Source organism: Homalodisca vitripennis, chromosome 1 (genome assembly GCF_021130785.1).
Source record: "Homalodisca vitripennis isolate AUS2020 chromosome 1, UT_GWSS_2.1, whole genome shotgun sequence".
Lineage (NCBI taxonomy): Eukaryota > Metazoa > Arthropoda > Insecta > Hemiptera > Cicadellidae > Homalodisca > Homalodisca vitripennis.
The window spans coordinates 31,933,448-31,948,351 of record NC_060207.1 but is presented as its reverse complement, the minus strand read 5'-3'; the positions used below and the strand labels follow the sequence as shown (position 1 = coordinate 31,948,351).

Below are 14,904 nucleotides of genomic sequence, written 5' to 3'. Positions count from 1 at the left end.
AATGTTACATTATAATAATGTTTAATTTAACCCTTTTAGCCCCGGCGTCCGACATATCGGACAGAGGTGGTCTAGCTAAAATGCCCAACGTCCGATATACCGGACGTCTCGAGAATTTAATGTAGCTGGCTAATAATATGTCCAAATGCCATCAGTTTCGGTATAGTAGTCGGTGAAGAAACGGGCTACATGCAAAAACAATAAACCTTCCAATTGGCATCGTATTTCGTCGTCATTGAGCGTAGTTTATTTGTCGATGTAAGTTGTCAGACGACTTCAGTTGCATTGTTGTTGTATGCTAACTTATAACCTCAATTAGTTTGCGTGATTGAAAGCGGTTGTTTTTTCGTGTGATTTATTGTATTATTAGTAAAAAAACATGAGTAAACGTCGTAGAGAAAAGTTACCAGTGAGTGAAAACACTTTGATAAACACTGGTACTTTGGGATTATACCGACCACACCCATACATGAATCGTTATTTGACATTTTGCTTCTACTGATTACTAGATTAGCGTAGAACAATATTTCGTCAATATAAAACAGGAATTGTCTTATCGCAAACCCCTCCCCATCCTCAGACAGAGGTCAAAGTCGAGCGGTCTAGTAGATAAGTGATTGCAGAGTCCCGCCGCGCGGCCTGCCGTAATCGGGATTCTCAAGAAAGATAAGATAACAGCGACAAAAATACTGATCACAATACCTGGAAATGCTTGTTGATTAATGGAATGTTAGTTCTGTTACTCAACTACATCGTTTTATAACGTTCTAAGTTCATTGAAAAAGGTTTAAGCGTTGGGGGCATACAACGGAATCTGACCCCATTCCCAAAGTACCATAAAATGTATATATTGTAAATATTATTTCTTTTACTTTTTTGAAAAATTAAACAAGTTTTAGTCTTACAAACCATTACAATCAGTTTGTGTTATTTTACAATTGTTATTATTTCAAAAGTGCAAAAACAAGTAAACATACCTGTATACTTCTACTGATGTGTATGTGGAAATATATGAAGAAGTGCTTATGCAGCAATACAATTAATTGGATATATCTCCTGCATTTATCAAGGAAAGTTCTTAAAATTTTGTGTGTGTAGTAAGAAATATGTGTACAACAAAATTGCTTCATTTTTCAGGGGCTACAATTTTTTTTCTACCGTTTATGTATGTCCAAACTATAAAAAATAAAAAAAAATAAAAAAAATTTTATGTATAAAATACGCTAAAAAAACAAATCATTCTGTAAAAGTACTTTTTAACTATTACATCTAAGAGTACACTATATGTGAACAATTTAAAACAAAAACCTAAAAATTATCTTCAAAAATAAGAAAACTAGATGAATTTTCCCTCAATTCTGCACTACGGTCCCTTATCGCCATGGGCTTTCTGGCAAGTCCATGGAAAAATGGCTGGGGTTAAAAGGGTTAAATATGTTTTAACACGTAATTGTTTCAACAAAATAAAGTATATTTTTAGAAGAGAAATAATAATAATATTAGTATGTGAAATGTTTATAAATAGTTCAAATAAATCTGATGTAAAACACATACACAAACGCGCATGCACATGCACACACAAGCATATTCATTGTGTTTACCAAATTTTCACGATTAAAATATGCAACCAAATTATATAATTTCAATGGGCTAAGGGAAGTATTCCTTAGCTCAAATTTAGAGTAACTTCATTGCTGAATAAAGGACCTCTGGAAGACATGGTTTGGATCATTTCTCCCCCCAATATCATCAAATTCAAATCGATAGTAAGTTGCCCATTCTGGCTTCCTCCGATAAAAATACTTTCCTTTACACTAGTGAGGTTTCACTATAAAACAAACTGAATTTCTAAAATAAGACTGAAACAATGAGTGATATGAGATGTCTGATGTTTAGTATAATCCAACTGTATTTTCAAATAAGCTGTATTGATCCTAAAAAAATATCAATAATATCTTAGTGACCAGGGAAAGTAAGGAACCTGCTTTGTATTGGTCAAGTACTGTAAGACTAATTAATAACTTAAACATGAATTTTGTTACAGAATTATGTTAATATTACAATGATCAAATAAATAAATCCACTTACAACATTATACAATTTTCTCAAGCCATCTTGAACATCAAATTCTTCTAAAATTATTCGAAACTGGAAGGAGAATCCAAAAAACATTGTTGCGTGACATCGGCCAGAATCATGAGAGCACTCCAACAACCATAATGCATAGCTGAAAAAGGAACATACATAAGTTAATTGAACAACCAAAACTCATTTCCTTCATTGTTTTATGAATATTACACATGTAATATAATGAACAGAATTGACAAGAATGAATTAATATTCATTGATGTAGATTGGGAACACAGTTGATGATTATCCAACAGGGAACAAGGACTGTGAGTATCCACACTCCTCCTGGAACCTAAGGCCACAGTGCTCTGGACAAACTATAGTAGAATCATTTAGTATTAGTAAGACACCCCTTCATATTCTAATTTTCCACATTTACCCAAATATTAAAAACACTTCTTTCTTGCCCATGTGGATTCCAATTTTTCAAGGGCACTGTTAAAAAATTAATTTTTTATGACAATTTCAAATTACTTTTCACACTTGGAAAGTACACTAATTCTTCAAAAACTTAATATTCTAACCCTTTGCAAGCAATTAATAAATCCATTAACTTTCCTATAACGCCAAGACAAGTAAAAAAATTTGTTGTTTAAGTTCAAAGCTAATTTTTATTATCACTAAATTACAAAAAGGTAAAAGCAAAAACTGTAGAAAACAGGGAATTTTGCTCAAAATTAACGTATTCAATGATAAAAATAAAAAAGAAGAAGAACTATATACAAAACTGTTTATTTCAAATAAATTTCCATTTCATTGTAAAATGTAACTAAACTGAAAAGTTTACTTATATTTTACTATAAAACAAGATTAATGTTTCAAACTAATCCCAACACTACCACATGATGCAGAATAATAACAAGATACGTAGTAGATGTGTCCACGAGCGCAAACTCGTGACAACCAAGAAAGCAGTAATACACGCTACAGATATCTTTGGTTATGGCTTTGTAGGAGACGCAGAACTGATAAGCAGGATATAACTGTATTTGATGTTTTGGTCAAAGTCATTCTAATATATCCGTCTACGGCGTGGGAAGGGTTAAAATACCATTATGCCTAAAATTTCCAGAATAATCATACAAATCAACTCGAATACAATTTTTTATAAATCCCCAGTTAAAGACTGATGCGCACCTCACTAGATCCGCTAAGATATGATGGGGCAGCAAACACACTCGCTCCAAGGCATCTTCACAATACGCCAGGTAATAGAGACATATGGACACTCCGGTAGCGGCAATACTGGGTCTCGGCACCTCCAGTAGTCTCTGCAATTAGACATTTACATTTTAACCAAAAGATGTTAAAAAAATTGAAAGACACAAAAAAGTCTATTTTATTTTTATACAACTTTTTCATCACAAAGACCATTTACATATATATTCAAAATTGTTGAGAAGTTTTCACAAAGTTACTTACTTTTACTACAACTGTTTATGGATTTTTCTTTGATCATTTTGTATAAAAATAGGTAAACAATCATTTAAAAAAGAGAAGTATAATTTAATTAATAAAAATTACACAGTTTATTAAAGCATGTGACAATATTTTTTGTGTCATACTCTTTTCTATTCCTATGGACACTATTTTATTAGAGTGATTAGTAAATACAGTAGTTAGAAAGGTAGAATGGATGTTACTCAAATGCAGAATGAGCCTACTGTCTGATTCTGAATCTAATTACTTAAAATAAAGGCCTTAAGTTAAAAAATAAATAAATAGAAGGAATAATGAATGGAATTGTGATGTGTATAAACAAAGTTTGTCTGAACAGTATCCAACCTCCCTTCACTTTACCAGACCTCCCATAACGATTGTCTTAGAGGTGGAAGGAGACACTTCTGAGACTGCCACCAGGCATTCTCTGTGCTCCACCCAGTCAGTGAGTCACAGCATTCTGTTTCATATGTTATTACATGTTCTTGGGTCATGTTTCACTATGACTGAACAAAATCTTTACAAAGAGAAAATTTTCAAACCTTCTGGTAATGAGTCTTTAGGTGATAATCAAATAAAAGAGTGTTTTAGGCAAATCAGAGATGGCCACATTTCAGTGCCCACGATCTGGCAGCCCTGCAAAGGTCAGAAGCCTTGCAAATGTTGGATATGTTCCTATGGCAATCAACAAAAACTGTTTATTCACTGTATTCATCAACAGTCTTATGTCTTAAAGTGGCTAAGAGATGCAGTGCAAATGAAACGGCCTAAATTGTGGGCAGATTGTGATTGGATCCTTTACCATGACAACACACCAATTCAACCTTAAAATCTTATTGAGTACTTTAACAGCGTAACACAATAAACAGCTTTGACAGCCTCCCTACAATCCTGACATTTATGAGATTACTGTTGTTTCAAAACTAGAAATTCCTCTGAAACAGAAAAGACTTGAGGTCTTAGAACAAATCAGACTAAATGTGACAAGGTATCCGTTAGTCATTCAAAAAACCTAGGTCAAGAAATGTTTCTGGAAATAGGAGGAATGCTGGACAATGGCAGAGACTTGTGGACGAGGGTAATTTAAAGGGAATCGTTTAGAGGTTGCCACCAAGTGACATCAGCCAGCCATCACAAATCACAATATAGCACGCCAAGAGGAAATTTTGAGAAACCGTCTCAGTTACCACTGAAATTTTGGACAATGGCAGAGAATTGTGGACGAGGGTAATTTAAAGGGAATCGTTTAGAGGTTGCCACCATGTGACATCAGCCAGCCATCACAAATCACAATATAGCACGCCAAGAGGAAATTTTGAGAAACCGTCTCAATTACCACTGAAATTTTACTGAAAATGTTGATACTTTTTCATTTCAGATCATTTTGAAAGGGAATTGAAGAAAAACAAAATCACCACCTACTTATAAGTCTACTGGTTTAATGTTTTAAATGACTTGAATTTCGCTTTTAAATTTTATACCAGAGATGAGATTCCACAAAATTTTCCTCTGTAACTTATTTTGAAATACAACTATTATAGAGTTTTTGTATACATCATCCTTTTATTCACACCAGGTCAAAACAAAACAACAGCCATGTAAGCTACAATGTGTTATGCTAATTCATTATAAGCATATAAATATGATATATAATGAATAGAATAAATTAACCCCATCATATTGATACCCTGTACCTTTTCATGAAATTTCTCTTATGAATTGATGAGTCAAAAAAGTATATGTGTCTAGGAAAACAAAATTAAATCTAAACATGCTAATAAATTTCTTTACATGTCTACATTTATAACATAAGGCAGCAAGCAGCCCCTGTATTTATTAAATAAACTACCATTACACTCATGTCAACATTTAGTTTTGACTTATAGTTATACTGTTATAACTTATAAGTTATACTATACTGTGGACTGTTCTTATTATTAATGGAAAAGTAATGATTAAAAAAATTAATCTTTTTAATAAAAAATACAACACTTTACCTGAAGGCCTTGCATGTTGATAAATTCTATGGAGAATTTCTTGTGACACAGAAGGGAAGCTAAATACTTCAGAGCTTCAAATGATAATCTTGAATTTCTGGATTCTCGAAGATTCATGATTTGTAGGATAAGCTCTAATGCATTTTTTTCAAAAACGTGGCTAAGAAACTGAAAAATAATGGATTTATAAGTTTTACAATTAGGAAACTTATTATCAATCTTATGCTAGGAAACAAAAATTTGGATTAGTTACATAACTCTCAATCTCATAACTCATTCTCAATGTAACTGCACTGGTACATTTTTACTTTGAGATTAACGTATTTATAGTAAATGGTTAGCATAAAAAGACATTATGTAAGTTTTAGATTGTAATAATTTAATCAATTTGAAATGTTTTTACACCAATCTGTAAATTTATGTGGAGAATTTTTTGACACGGAAATTTTAATTCCCAGGTAATCTAACATCTATACTCAAATCCTGAGGCAAAACAGCTGAAACAGGCGTTTAAATACCTCTTCTAAACATAACTCTGTTTTTAGGTAAAATAATCAAATCAAATCAAATTATTTATGACATTAGACACAGTACAGTGAAATAGACATTATCAACATTATTATTTTCACTTAAAAATATTACACAGTTTTAAGCCTATCCTAGATTTAAATTTGACAAGCAAGCTACGAAGGAATTTCCTTCAAACTCTTAAATTGAGTTGTAGGTCCTACTTTTTAACACATTTTCTAATCTACACTTGAACTTTCTAATACACACGAAAAAGCATAATAGGCTTTAAGTACCAGTTTATAGGTAGTACTGTTTTTAGTTTCTTATTAAAAACAAAACTCTGGAAATTCTAATGTATAGCTGGCTAGTATGGTTTTCTCTACGATAAATTACAATCAAAGGGTACATCTAGCAGTTTAACAGATATAGTGTCGTGTTTCTTTGGACTGAAAGTTTTTTTTTTTTCGGTTTTTTCATTGTTTACTACAAGCTGATTTGTTTCAAACCAAAGACTGGACATTTATAATATTGCTTTTTATATTCTTCAATGACACTCAGACTGCTGTTAGCCATAAGGAATATGGTGTCATCTGCAAAGAGCACACTCTTGGTAGTAAAAAAGCTAGATGAGTCATTAACATAGACTAAGAACAAAAACTGTCCCAGAACTGACCCCTGGGGAACACCACAATGTACTTCTAAAAAATCTTATTTGGCATTTTCAACTTTAACTAACTGCTTTCTATTAGATAAGTAAGACTCTAAAAGCCGAACTTATGCCCCATAATTCAATAAAACCTGTTTTTCAATTAAAATTCCATGTGACACCATATCAAATGCCTTACTTCAGTCTAGCAGTACAGCACATACATGTGTTTTGTCTTCAAAACCATTGAGTACATAGTTCACCACATTTTCAACAGCCTTAATCGTCGAATAGCCTTCCCTAAAACCAATATGCATAGTCATAGTCAGACAAAATTAAAAACCATGTAGTAATTCTTGATTTTTTTTTCTTTTTGTTTGTTTTAATAATATCAATGTACTAGCCAAACTCAAACAAAACATTACTTCTAAATACCTACTTATATGTGTTTTACTCACTTCTTGATACTCCCCCATTGGTGTTAGATACTTCAATATGAAGTATTGTCTGGTAGCGAGGGTTGGAGGGAACATCTGGACGTTTCCAATGACGAAGGGCTCAAGCTCTGCCCAGGATGAGTTGCTGCAGTCAGAGACGTGGAAGGGAGAAGGACGAGGGAGAGGAGGAGACATGAGACTGGCTCGTACCGGACTAACTGGATCCCATGAATTCTCCACACTCTTGCGCCGTGTTTCTATCACACAACACTTAGTCAAATATAGACTTGCAAAACTAATTCAAGCTACTTTTAACACTTGCTTTATATTTTAAATACTACTACAGGTTTTAAGTTTATTTTTGATGGAAGGATTGTGAAGGAAACAGGATTTTTCCGGACATTTGCCATTGTTCAGTGATATAACACACTCAGTAATAAGTCAAGAACCACAACAGCCATGTTGTGTGTCTATTCCATGCACACTAACTCTAAAACATGTAATTAATAATATCTAGAACTGCTATGCTATGCTCCACAAACAAACACTAATTTCAAGAATTAAATCTATATTTGCAATGAAGCTTGCCTTTAAATATATTACCAATAGGAACTTTTTAACATTTCTTAGCTAAGCTATGTAATTATTAAAATACAAAGCTTTTCCAACTATAATGTAACACACCTGGTTCTACAGGTCTCTTCGGTCCATTCATCTTGGGCGGGGTCTCATGAACACTTCTGGATATCTCATCAGGAGGCGGTGGTGAGAGGCAATTTTTAAATATTTTATTTTGGTTATTTGCTAAAACACAAAAAATAAAATACAAAATTCTTAAAATAACATATAAAAATTACAATAGATTGATGCTTTATGAAACATACTAAAACACAGTATTTATCTTTACCAGAATTTTTTTTCTTTGGAGTATTCTCAGACGTATGAACGACGCCATTTTCCAAGTTGTTTAGGTGAGCGAATGGTCTGCTGGAGTTATGATGCCTCTCTTTATTTGCTTCTAATTGTAAGCCATGGAGCCTCTCTAACATAAGTGGTACCAGTTTTCCATTTTGTTCTCTAAAAAACCAAAATTAATAAATATTAACGATTAAATTAACAAAATTATATTAACGATATATTAAATTGAAACATTTAAATATATAGCACTGTTATATTAGGACCATGTAGTACAGAACTGGGATTGTGATTACATACCTAAATCCAGCTGCAATGTCCTGAACGTCCATGGCCGCTGCCAATAGACCAGTTGCGTATGTCTGCAGGGGCTCCGATGATTTCTCTGCCCATGAGAACAGTCTTTGGACAAGTGCATCATTCGCTGGCTGGGGATAAAAATACAATAAAATGAATGTGATATAATGGGAAGCAAGCAACTGTTTTGTACAACTTAAACAACACTCAATGGATTTAAAAATAAATTCAAAACATAAATAGCAAAAATGCTTAATAAGAAATACTTTTTGTGGAACCTGTCATTTTTACGTGGTTTTAATCTTAAAAGGCTTGTATCAACTTGCTTTGACAATCGCTTAATTTTTAAATGTTATCAAAGAATACATAATAGTCTAATACTGATTTACTTGTATTTTACAAATATAAAATAGTAATCTCTGTGAATGTTAGGATTAACTCCATTTCACCTTCCACTTAGTGCAGCGTCTGAAATCTGATACTATTACAGACTTGACTCGTGAAATCTAGGGTCTTCACCTGTCACATTGCTAAATTCATGAAAATCGAACAGAAACTGTGAGTAATGTGGCAGTAGAAGAGCTCTTTCTTATAAACATCATGTCACTCACCCTAAACAGTGAGTTTCACTACTACCTGTGCAACTATAACATTAACTATAGTCATTAATAGTATATGTTGTAATGTTGTCTCATTTACTTTCAAAATTTTAGCTCTGATATTTTGTATGTGCACAAAAAAAATTGTAATTACTTGAAAAATATTTTAATTACTCACCCTATTTTAACATTATAAGGTAATACAAATATCAAGGAACTTGAAAAAAATTAAAGTTACTCACTATTTCAAATTACAAAAGTTTGAGTTCTATGTGACATTCTATACTGAACTTCCATACATATAGCCTACACAATTAATTTATGTCTGTGAAGATATCATTTGATTTACAATTTTCCCTTTCAGTAAATACTCACACTTTCAAAAACTGCTGATGTTTCTAGACCTGGTAATAGGTCAATCATGAGTCTACAGGCTGTCACATTTAGCTTGTTCACATCCCGGCCTGTGATACCAAGTCTAGAGTAGTAGTTCTCTCTGAGGTAGTCATTTACCAGCTGAAAAATTAGCATATGTTCATTTATGCAATTTATAATAGTTATAAATGTATAACAACACTTTGAGAAAACCCCTTTAAGATCTTAGGTATCCATATATGTACATATACCCTGGCTGGATATTCTTAAAACTAGAGTATACAAAAGTAGTCTCAACTCCTTTACTATAACTGCAGAGTGTACTCATGCAAGTATCATGTTTTAACTTTTAGTCCTGCCTCTAATTTCCATCAGAGCTGAAAATCGCTCTCACATTAACAAACTTATTAATTTTCACAACTTAAATTATAGATAACAATAAATAATTTAGGTTATTGCAAAGCAACTTTTGGAATAAAAAATTCTTATATAGTTTATGAATAGGTTCCTGAAAAACAAATAAAGCAAGTTGAAATAAAATGTTGTCTGTTTACAGCCCAGAAACGACCAGTTAAAATATTTGTTAATCAGCTTGTGGCAGCATTAGGAATATAATAGTTCTACCCAATCTCACCAAGTTGTTAGCAATAATGGTAATACCAACAACCATATCTTGACCACTTGAAGGTTGTATTGGAATGACACTGGCTTTGCCACAGTTTTTATTTAGGCATTAGATATTTAGTTTAATTATTTTTTTTTTACTGTGTTCAAATTTAAGACCAATACAATTTTGTTTAAACAAATAACTGCTATGCATTTTACTGAGTTATAATCAATACAAATTAAATACTGTTTTTTTTTTTCAGATATTGCAAATGATTTGAAGAATTCTTTAGAAAATATACACTGTAGAAATATATACACACTACATAAATTTACATCGAGGAGATCAACCTCTCCTTTAAAAAAAAATACATATTTCCCACTGAGCAAAACTCTCACAATATTATTGTGGTAAAATGTCATCTTAATGTAGCAGGCCAAACTAGGTTTAGAAAATATATAAAATTATTTGATTGTGTAGACTCAATAGTTACCTTGTTCATGAAACTGTCTTTGCGAAAGAGGACTTTGAGCATGTGGCCCAACGCACAGTTGGGGTCAGCTCGACTCGGATGTCTTTCATCAAATGGGTCTGGATCCATTTTGTTATAATTATCAGTTTCAATTTCTATTAACTCTGCCAACCTGAAACAAAGATTACTAAAGTACATGTAAACAAACCTTTATCGTTTATTCTGTGTTTTACAATTTAGAATAGAATTACAATGAAAGAATTAATTTTTAAAACCAACGCACCACTGACACACTCCACCTTCAGTAATAACATCGTTCCCATACACTTCACAAAGTTGGAGATAAATCTCAAACATAATCTACTTTCTGGATAGCCCTCATATAAAATAGGTGTGTCCATCATTCTTTTTATGGTGCATAAGATATATTATATATGTAAAATGTATCCATCACTCATTTTATAGTGCATAAGATACGTTACAGATGTAAAATGTAAAATAGATGTGTCCATCACTCCTTTTATGGTACATAAGATGCCGTACAGATGTAAAATATAAAAAAAAGGTTTATACAGAAGCAGATAACTACAGTATATAGCTTACTTTGTAAGAAGAGGAACTGGATCGTAATTTGCTGCATGGTGCTCCTCCTCCCATTGCCGCAGAAGTGCTTGGACATCTACCGTTTCATTGTTCGAGTCATTTATTGTAGGTGCCATGATATTCTGTAATGAAATTAATAATTTTATATGGTTTATAAATATAAGAACTAAACGAGACTATGTACTTCTGATTTTCATCAAAGGGGATTTAAAATATTTTTTTACATTTAGTTTTAAATAATTTGTGTTTTCTTAAACACACAATTACTTCTTTTACACGATTATTAATAAACTGAAATGTGCTCTAAATGTAAAAAATAAGGAAATACAAGGAAATATAAAAAAATACATACACTCAAACGGGAGATAAAAATCATGAAATAAATGATTATTTAATATTTTTTGTGGATGATAAAATATACGTTGTTTTATTTTTAATTATGGAGAACAGAATGGTGTCCAAGAAAAAGAATAGAGTACCCTTTTGTTATTTTTACAATCAACTCAATTTCAATCTTCTTTGAGAACACAAGCTCACTCAAAGAACTCCATACTTTAACCAAATTCTCCAACCACTAGTTTTACATAATTATCAAAAATTCAAAATTGGAACACTCTTATTGTGTTAACTGGAAGAAGATTGAGAAGACTGATGCTGGCATAAGAAGGCTTCTTCGTATAAAATGTAGTTCGGTGGGCAGGGATGTTGAAGCATCCGGCAAATCTCATATAGTGGTTAAGAATATCTATATTTCTGAACATTTTGTTGGAAGTCATAGAGACAGGTTTTTAAAGTAAGTACCATTTTAAGATTCTGTTGCTGCAGGACTTTTACACATATAACTGTAGCAACTTTTTACAACTGTTGATGCATTTTTCAAATAAATAAATTGAGAATCCCACTGACTGTGAAGTACATGCTGCTTATTGTTTTCTTGGTACTAAAGGCATGCAAGCAGTTGAAATTCATATTCAGAATTGTAAAGTGTATGGACAAAACATTATGAGTGATGAAATGGCATTCAAATAGGTAAGATATTTAAAAGACGTTTTAATTTTATTTTATTTAAAAGGGTATTTATTTACAATACCGTGACCATGAAAAATGGACTTTTTTTCATGGGTTGGGCATTTATAGCCAAGTGTTATTATCACAGGTGCATATAAACTGGGGGGAAAGTATATCATTGTATTATATTGATGCCTTTCGGGCATTATTGCATTAAAGATGGAAAATAACCGACAAAATTGTGTCGAACAACACTTGGAGGGTTAAGGATCAGGGGCATCACGTGATCTGGGATTCGACTTTTGCAAGCTCGAGTTAATTTTTTTTTCTAAAAGAGCAAGCAGTGCGCAGCACTGCGCAGCGGGCAGGCATCGTTGACAGGATTAACGTCATCATTTCAGTAAAATTGCCAGAGGTACTGTCAAAAACAGAGTTTTCAGAGGATTTCAAAAAATCGTAACTCCTTTGATTTTCGTTGCCGACGAATTTTTTCTTCACTATTGTTTTCAGGAAAAATTGTAGTTTTCAGGAAAAAAAAATGAACATACCTTTCCATGGTCACGATTTTGTAAATTGATACCTTTAAAAGATATTTTAAATCGGTACCGTTCATGAAAGAATGTTCATAATGAGAACAGAATGAATGACTCTCAATGATCAACGATTTGGTGCAGAAAAGGAATGATAAATAGGAAAAGAAGAAACAATAAAAAATTTCTTTGTTATCAAAGAAGTTTCCTCAAGTTTTCTCTATGACATTTTAATGTCTCTCCAATTATAAAAATGTTATTTTTAAAACTAAACCCACTCTTGCCCTCCAAGAAAGCATTCAATTCTTCCAAAACATGCTCTTAAAATACCATGCAATCTAGAAATTGCCAATATGAGCAAATTTTGGTTACAGATTTTAATAATTTAGGAACATCAGCAGACTTAAATATTACTCGGTTATAATAACTATTTTCTATATTTGGGTTGATATAATTTCAATGCATCCATTACTGTAACTCTAATTTGGTTTTGTGTAAATAGGATGATACACGTAGAAATATATATTATCAATAAAAAGATATTTTAGAGGTAATTTAACTCATAAACTGTCTGTTTTTTTTTTTTCAAACCTTTAATATTCTGATGTAATAGTATAAAATTGACACATGCTTTCAAAGATAAATAAAAGTTATTTGTCACTCTAATTTAAATAAAAATTTGATACAATGTATAATAAAACATCATTTTTAACAATGCTTGCATAACTAAGGAACAAAAAATCTAATGCAATGTAAAAAATCAAACCTTTGAAGACAAAACAAACTAATTTATTCATAATATTTGTAATAAAAATTATTATCCTCCATACACCCTGAAACAAAACATTCATCCAAAAATTGCTAGCTATTCTCTCACCTCTATTCAAAGACAAAATTACAGAGAAATCATAGTAAGCTTAGTAAGCATGATTCTTAATACGTATTCATTTAATGTGAACGTTGACTGGAAATGTTATTCTCCCATGGAACTATGTTCAACTAGAGTACCTAATTAATCACAACTGAATGTACCAGAATTGCTATAGTGTGGTAGTGTTAACCTCCATTGGGTCCTGTCTTTTGAAATTGAGAAGGAAGAGGGTATCATAGCAGCAGCTTAAATTTTATTAACTTTTTCAAATTGAATTCACGTGTTTCCTCTCTTTATAACGTATCTAAACATGACAAAATATTTACTTCCCATTTTTCAAAGCGCTTTTACATCTTGTGAGGCCAGGAATATATGACATTCAGTATAGAGATAAAAATTCAAGGATTCATATTGATGTAAAAGTTACAACAGACCACTCAATTTCCATTTACAAGTACATTTACAAAGTACTTATTAACTTATAGACTTTGTTATTTTTAAGAATTGGCTTCAACTAATAACATTGTTAGTTAACTGTTTTGAAGTGGTTAGGTTATACAATTACTTACAACCTCATTATATGTTTTAACGTCCATATAATGCAAGGTGACACACCACCGTGTGATTCTGTCTTACTACTTATTCTTGTATTATTCAGACTAAGTATATATATATATATATATATACATATATATATATATATATATATATATATATATATACATATATATATATATATATATATATATATATATATATATATATATATGTAAGAGAACGTTGTAGACAAATTGAGAAACAAGAAAGAATGTTCACAGGCTAATTAATGTTTATCATTCTGTTTCATTTTGGTAAATAACATAAATAATCAACAGGCTTTTGTTAACTGATTGTACTTATGCCGGCATGAGTTTATTACTCTCCGATACAGTATGGCATCAGCTGCAGTCATCATGTTAAATATAATTATGGAACTAATTAATTTAATATATGTAGCTTATTCATTTTAAACAATTATGTAGTATATTACCTGTACTGAATATGCCGTTGGCAACAGATTATATTTAATCTAATGAGAGTTTGGTACTACTCAAAACTATGATACTTTGGTATTATCCGGAGACCACTATTTTTAGAAGAGTTATTCTTACCGGGCACCTAAAACACTACATTACTAGAAACAACAGACTTTAACTTACAGTGAAAATGACGTCATTATGACAATCGGTTCTTGTTTTCTGGCTCCCAAAAGGAAGAGACGTGGGCGAGAGGGAGGCCACTCTGTCCCTATCTACTGTTTGTTAAATATGCTATATTAGTAAGTTTAGTTTAAGTTATCAAAAATATGTCACTAGAAGTACCAAAGTTAAAGATAACCTTTACAAGCACTCACTGAACTAAGTGAATTTTGGTACTATCTTGAGCGTTGTTTCTATTTCACCAGAAGTACTAGTTGGCGCCGAAATC

General features: G+C 31.9%; 1 protein-coding gene across 1 annotated transcript in view; it reads right to left on the bottom strand.

The window, feature by feature from the left end:
* Nucleotides 1-14,904, bottom strand: part of LOC124359365 (protein mahjong) — a 68,122-nt gene that overhangs the window by 51,161 nt on the left and 2,057 nt on the right. The window contains exons 2-11 of the mRNA XM_046812057.1: nucleotides 11,029-11,150; nucleotides 10,447-10,597; nucleotides 9,347-9,487; nucleotides 8,376-8,503; nucleotides 8,068-8,237; nucleotides 7,845-7,964; nucleotides 7,182-7,417; nucleotides 5,568-5,735; nucleotides 3,268-3,401; nucleotides 2,089-2,227 (exon numbers count right to left, since the gene is read on the bottom strand). Of these exons, the coding sequence (XP_046668013.1) occupies nucleotides 2,089-2,227; nucleotides 3,268-3,401; nucleotides 5,568-5,735; nucleotides 7,182-7,417; nucleotides 7,845-7,964; nucleotides 8,068-8,237; nucleotides 8,376-8,503; nucleotides 9,347-9,487; nucleotides 10,447-10,597; nucleotides 11,029-11,144 (1,503 nt within the window). The 5' untranslated portion in view covers nucleotides 11,145-11,150. The remainder of the gene's footprint in view (nucleotides 1-2,088; nucleotides 2,228-3,267; nucleotides 3,402-5,567; nucleotides 5,736-7,181; nucleotides 7,418-7,844; nucleotides 7,965-8,067; nucleotides 8,238-8,375; nucleotides 8,504-9,346; nucleotides 9,488-10,446; nucleotides 10,598-11,028; nucleotides 11,151-14,904) is intronic.